This window comes from Eurosta solidaginis, chromosome 1 (genome assembly GCF_040869045.1).
Source record: "Eurosta solidaginis isolate ZX-2024a chromosome 1, ASM4086904v1, whole genome shotgun sequence".
NCBI classification, from domain to species: domain Eukaryota; kingdom Metazoa; phylum Arthropoda; class Insecta; order Diptera; family Tephritidae; genus Eurosta; species Eurosta solidaginis.
Window position 1 is genome coordinate 98,056,620 of NC_090319.1, and position 6,749 is coordinate 98,063,368.

The 6,749-nt window shown below is 36.1% G+C and overlaps 1 protein-coding gene across 1 annotated transcript; it reads left to right on the forward strand.

The window, feature by feature from the left end:
• The first annotated feature begins 840 nt into the window (after positions 1–840).
• On the forward strand, positions 841–4,978 carry LOC137236553 (uncharacterized). Its single transcript, XM_067759310.1, has 5 exons — positions 841–1,263; positions 1,325–2,652; positions 4,422–4,556; positions 4,620–4,730; positions 4,810–4,978. The coding sequence occupies exons 1-5, from the start codon at positions 1,135–1,137 to the stop codon at positions 4,925–4,927; spliced, it is 1,821 nt and encodes a 606-aa protein (XP_067615411.1). The 5' UTR covers positions 841–1,134; the 3' UTR covers positions 4,928–4,978.
• The last annotated feature ends 1,771 nt before the right edge of the window (positions 4,979–6,749 follow it).

The following is a 6,749-nucleotide window of genomic DNA, read 5'->3' on the forward strand; positions in this document are numbered from 1 at the left end:
TAATGGCCCTTAAGTATCAGTAATGGGCGCTTAATTCCTGTAATTTGACATTTTCTTTCAAACATTTTAGTTGACAAATAGAGTTGTGCTTTTTCGTTCATTTCAGAGATTCGAATCTTTCGTTATTTTTCTGATGAACGAACAAGTTGTTCTTTTTGTTCATCTGTTCTTTTTCTTTTTCATGCAAATTTGATCCCTGCTCCTCGCACCCGCGAAAAAAGCCAACAAGTATAGATGGGGGTGTGTATGCAGCAATGCTTTGTGTAGGTATATTTAAATGAGTAATGAATAAATAAGTTAATATATATATGTATAATTAACTTCAAAAAAAGTTAAAAATTTCGGAAGATCCAGGAAATTGAAAGAGTACAGACACAAATTGTAAATATGAACTTTTCAAGTTTAATAAATGCAGGCATGCTTAACGAACGAAACGATATCATTTCGTTACGATAATCAACGCTAATAAACGAAACGAAGTCACTTCGTTTCGTTTATTAACGTTAAGATCGTCAAATTAACGTTAATTTGTCGTTCTTAACGTTAATAAACGAAACGAAATGACTTCGTTTCGTTTATTAACGTTGATTATCGTAACGAAATGATATCGTTTCGTTCGTTAAGCATGCCTGAATAAATGTAATAATTAGTTTCTTACAAAGAATGTTTTTCATAAATAGTCCATACATATATTGTTGTAGCAGTGCCACACACAAAGATGACCACACATATCTTTAGTGTAAGTGGCATCATCGGCATTCGTGCTCACTGTGAATTTCTGCGTATGTATGTATGAATTTACAATGTTCGCGAACGAGAAGAGAAAAAGAATAACATTAGATAAAACGAACTAAAAGAACAACTAAAAGAACAAATGAACTAAAAGAACAAAAAGAACCGAAATCGAAGATCTAGTTCACTTGTTCAGTTTGGAGACCTGGTCAATTGAACAAGTTCAGAACGAAACGACAAATAGAAAGTATTGAAATGAAGGCAAAATAATTTTTGACATTTGATTGTTAAATTTTTGTCCAGAATATAAAGAATTTATTTTTGTAAATTTATTGTTAATATCGGCAAACTTCATATGACACTTGCAGTAGTACTGTAAAGACTTCAAACTATTTGGAGATCATGGAAATTAGTATAAAGTGGAATGTGTGCAGAGTCTGTCTGGTAGAGGAGCAACGAAATCATGCTGCAAAATATACACCGATTGATATCAAAATAGCCAAACAAATTCATGAGATAGCTGGGGTGCAGGTTTGTAAATCGTCTATTTCTTTTCAAAAAAAAAAATAATTATTGCATCTTAATTATGCAGATGGATAACAATGACAACCTTCCAGATAAGATCTGCCATAAGTGCTTAATATTGCTGAAATATGCATGCCACTTCAGTAGAACATGTCGGAATTCAGACGAATATTTGCAATCAATTATACGAAAAACTAAATCAGCTGCGTCCATGCTAAAGTCCGACAAACAAAGAGAACGTTCGGCAGAGTTAATGCACGAAATGTTTGATTATGACTCTGAATTACCAACCATTAATTTGGAAGACGAAGAACAAGAAAACACAATAGAGGTAGATTTGGATACAAATGATGAGATTTTACCAAATGCAAAGGTTTTAACAGAAAAAATTGGAGACCATAGAGAGGATAATAAATATGTCGCACAATTGATAAATAAAATTCCGGATACATCTTCCACACAGGATGAGCCACCTGAAAGTATGAGATATGTAAAATCACAAAGGAAAAAAACAAAAACTAGTGGAAGTTCTGTAAATGCACTTAAAGAAGAATTTATCGACGAACGTGTAAACTTAAGTCAAGATTTAATAGCCACCGATTATGAAGCGACTGAATTAGAAAACTATGATAACCAATCAAATAATAAACCGCAACATTTAGAGGATACAAATAAATCGATATGTAATATAGACGCTTTAGCTTACATTGATGAAGATGCAGAGGAAGAAATTCCTGCTAGCACTTTGGATATAATAAATGCTCAAAGTGGATACAGTTCAAGAGATGATAATCAAGTAAATAACATAAAAGATTCTAATACCAAATTTGAACGAAATTTAAAAATTGGAATTAACAAAGTAGATGAACATAACACAGAAACTGTAGCAGAACAGAACTCGCAAAATAATTCAGACTTATTCTACATAATTAAAGTGGAGGAACCTGTAATTGGAATGGAAGATTCTGAAACTTCACAAATCACAGACGAAACCACAAATGCTGATGGTGATGTTGAAGGAGAGATAATACACAATCTGTCCGAGGCAGATTGTTATGAACAAAATGGTGAAGAACACGTTGATGAAAACCAGGAAACAAATAAATCTATAATGCCATTAGAAGAATATTTGTTAGATGAAAGCGATTCCGAAAATGTTTTTCAACAAGAAGAGTGTATAGAATTGAATGAAGCGAATGAAATGACCACACAACCCAGCTCGACAACCATCAAAATAACTGAGCAAGAGCATCACAGCTCACCGATTGGACGCAAAAGGCTTAATAATGATGCAAATACGTTTTTCTGTGATGTTTGTGGTAATAATTTTACAAGTCGAAGTTTACGGAATTATCACATGAGAATACATCGCAATGAAAGAAATTTCGAGTGCGAGTAAGTAAAAACTGCAAATAATACTAAACATCATACATAGTAAAACAGTTTTTTGAACAACAAACCGAGCAAACTAAAATTAAAAAACTATTCAAGGTGTCAGTGTGTATGTTTGCCTCGTTTTTGTTGCTCCCCGCAGGTTGTCACTTGGGAGGTGACCATACTTGTCAGAATCTGATGAGTTATTCCTGTTGTGCAAGTAGCAAAAGCACTCCCTGAAGGTTCTAGGATTTAGGTAAATGTTTAGTGTTGTTCATGTTTAGAATAATTAGAAAATGATTTTAATATTTTAATATGATCATAATTAGTCATAACATACCTGTGCCACTTCTAAAAGCTGGTTTCTTAGTCTGAAGAGAGGGAGACGCGAGCACAGAACGGCTCAATCGTTTCCTTATGCAAGCCGCACCTCCTAAATCTGCTATCTTGACGAGGGGCCTAACTTATCAAAAGCGTTTGCAACACTTGGATGGATCTGCCCTTCCACCCAATCTCAAAAGGTGGATCGCCAATTATCTGTGGGGGGCAGACAACGCTCCGGTTCAGGAACGTAAAAGCAAAACCAAGAAGAACTAAACTTTGTGTTTATTTTTACATCAAAGCTTCCAAGGGAGATAAAATCCCCGCAGCGGGTTAGAATGTACCCGCGGTAGGTATGCCTGTCGTAAGAGGCGGCTAAAATACCGGGTCAAGCGGTTTGTGTAGCGCAGCCCATTCAGGTTGCCAGCGCAATACGTAGCTTCTCCAAACCAAATTGTCAACCTATCCGTGGCGAATCCTGTTTTATTAACAGCCGAGGCTCTGGCGACCCCGAACTCCTCATGGATTCTCGGGGTGGGAGGGTGCGAGATGGTCGGGCTTGGTACCGGAACGTACCGAATCTGCATCTGGCAAAGGACCATCAACTCGATAACACTCCCCAAGGCCTTCGGGGGTGTCCGTATCGCTACAACAGCAACAACAACGACAGGGCGTTAAAATTGATTCCTTCTGCGATGACTGCACGATAATGGCAACAGGACTTGGCCCTTCCTGGGCTTTGTTCTAAAATTAACAAATCTGTGGTCATAATCACCTAAGTCGATATAGGATGATTCACAAAATTAATGTTTGATAGCATTTTATGTCCATAAAATAAACACAAGATTTTAAATTTAACTAATGTATAACGGTCCATATTTGGATTATTGATATTGAATGATATTTGTGTATATTTGACTTTTATATTCGAGATTTGACGTTTTGCTGCCACCTTTTCGATGGCGTGTTTTTAGACTAAGGTTGCAATGACTTGCGGCCCCTAGCCTTTTCAATGTTTTGTCTCGCTAATCGTGGCACTTTCACCGACCAAAGCCTAGTTTAAACGCATGTGACGCCAGAAGAAGGTGTCCAGCTAGACCAACCATCATGGGCTTACAGTCCTATAATAGTAACTTTGTTAGTCTAGAGCCGTACATGCACATGATCTACGACACTTGCAGCCCCGCGTTTGGTTTCATTCCTTACCTGCTTGGTGGATCATGGGCAACTCTTGCCTTCTTTTTATCTTATTAAGACATCTACTATACAAGCTTGAAGGGTTGCGCCCTTTTTAGCTAGCATATTCGCTTTTTTTTCACCTATTCCTAATTATATTCCCGGGGAACCAATCTATACATTGGGACACAGTGCAGCCGTCGGGGCTGTACCCTGGGCTCTCGTTATGCTAGAAAACACCCCCTACGCTTTTGTCGCAAAAAAATAAAATAAGTTTTACTTGTTTTTAACAGATTGTGTTTTAAGCGGTTTACGGCGGCATGTAATTTAACAGCGCATATGCGTATTCATACGGGTGAAAAACCATATGAGTGCAAGTATTGTTTTCGTAGATTCACAGATCGAAGTACGCATATAAAACATGAAAGGTTCGTTCATAGTTTAAGGTTTGATGTATTATAGTTACAAACAAATGTTCTATTTCTTTTTAGAATACACACCAATGAGAAACCATTTCAATGTAACACATGTGGAAAATCGTTTTCCTTGTCCACCACTCTTCGGACACATGAAAAGGTTCATACGAATGAAAAGCCTTTCAAGTAAGTTTAGTTTCAAATTAAAATTTTGTAAAAATACGAGTAATCAATACTTTTCGCCTTTAATTTATACACTTATTAGATGTGGACCCTGCAACAAATCTTTCAAACTACCTCATCAGTTAAAAGCTCACGTGCTTTCAAATCAGCATAAAAACACGCTAATGTCAAATCATTTGGAAGAAATGGGTTTAAATTAAAGATGTTTGCATTAAACTTTGCCTACATTATTTTACAATTGTTTTTGTTTTTTATCGGCCTATTGATAAATGATTCAAGGTTCGATTCGAGTTCAACTACTACTGATGAAGGCCTAGCACCCTTCGAAATGCATCTATCTGCGCGGCAGGTTGTCTGAAAAATTTTCTACTTACTATTCCAAAAACAAAATACAATTTTTCAAATTTAGAAAAATTAAATAATAATAATTATCATTAGAAAAAAAAAATTATTGTTCTGGCCTTGAGCTCGAATCGAACTTTGAATCTACATTATTTTATTTATAGTTTTTTCGCCAATGCATAGAGTAATCGGACATTTTGGAAAAAGGTAAAGAGAAAATGTTTTTAATGTACAGATTCTTTATACAAGATGCGTTCAAAAGTTAAAGATTATTGAAGAGCTGAAATCAATAGAATGAAACGCAAAATTACTTGGCCACTACTACTGCCCAGTCTTTCCAACAATGTAAATTCAGAGTCTTATTCCCACTTAGGATGATATTGTAGTATTAGCGATAAAGGATTTTAAGTGTTATCGTTGTTCAAAGTTCTTTGCCGCTTCCTTAAGTTTATATTGAACATTCTGGGTTGTCCCGCCCTGGTAAATATGTATACACAATATGTACGTAATCCGTAAACATTCCCACGTACTACGTATATATTACTGACACTCGTACCGGGCGTTATACTACACACTTATTCCGCCTGTTTTCGCTTATGTTGTAAGTTTTTGCTGTTGTAATATTATATGTTAACCCGTATATACCATAGGACCGGAAAACGCACGCGGATTTGTTCAACAACTCCACACACCTCTTCGTGAGCGCGAACGTGAAGCTAGGGTGAATTTTGAAATCAACGCACTGTTGTTAATTGCACCCATTATCAACAAAATGTGAAATTGTACTAACGTACAAGTTTGGCGTGGTAAATGCAATAATACTCACCTTCATCAAGAGGTGAATTTCGCAGGTGCTGCGCGATTTCAAAGAATGCTATTACAATTTTTGTCTGCACAGCATTTGCCACAGTACTGACGTCGTTTATCTCCTTTCGGACAAGAGGATTGATATAATAAGAGACGTCAGTTCGATATTTATTTGTAATGTACCTGATTGACGGGTATTGGAAAATTACCTTCTACACATTTTTAAGAAGTTTATATTAATATATATTGTGATTGTTGGAAAGAGGATGAATTGTTTAATTAATACGCTCCCTTAAAACAATCAAAAATATCTAATGAAAATGTGTAGAAGCAATTTAAAATTACCCCTCAAATAAGACATTAAAAAGAAATTTCGCACAAAGTATAAACTGACGTCTCTTATTATATCAATCCTCTTTGCTTCAGATTCTGGTTTCTGCTGCTTTCAGTTCCAATTATGAGTCCAGTTCCGGTTTCGGCTGCGAGTGGTGTCTCTGGCCCGTTGCGATATCTGTTCCGGTTTTCTCTTTTACTTTCCTTTTCCTTCCTTTAGATACTCCCCGCTGCCGTAATGTTGGGTTTTGTTACAAACCTTGAATACCCCGTCATTAAAAGTATCTTATGAAGGTCTAAGGAAGAAACTTTCAGTTTAAACGGTGTTGGAAGTAGGAATTTCGATGATTGAGGCGTCACTATTAAAACAACAATAACATGATCGATTGTGGTTTGTGTTGCCTTTGAGTGGAAAGGTTGTCCACATGCCGGATTTGTGTTAATTTATTTCCAACAACCAAAAAAAAAAAACAAACAAAATGTGTCCAACAAAATTGTAGATGCTTTGGTCTCTCCTTACAAACGAAAATAGGGTTGAAG

Coding starts and splice junctions, on each gene's coding strand:
- LOC137236553 (XM_067759310.1), top strand. CDS start 1,135: ATGGAAATTAGTATAAAGTGGAATGTGTGCAGAGTCTGTCTGGTAGAG. Junction 2,653..4,421: donor GAAAGAAATTTCGAGTGCGA/GTAAGTAAAAAC, acceptor TGTTTTTAACAG/ATTGTGTTTTAAGCGGTTTA. Junction 4,557..4,619: donor ACGCATATAAAACATGAAAG/GTTCGTTCATAG, acceptor ATTTCTTTTTAG/AATACACACCAATGAGAAAC.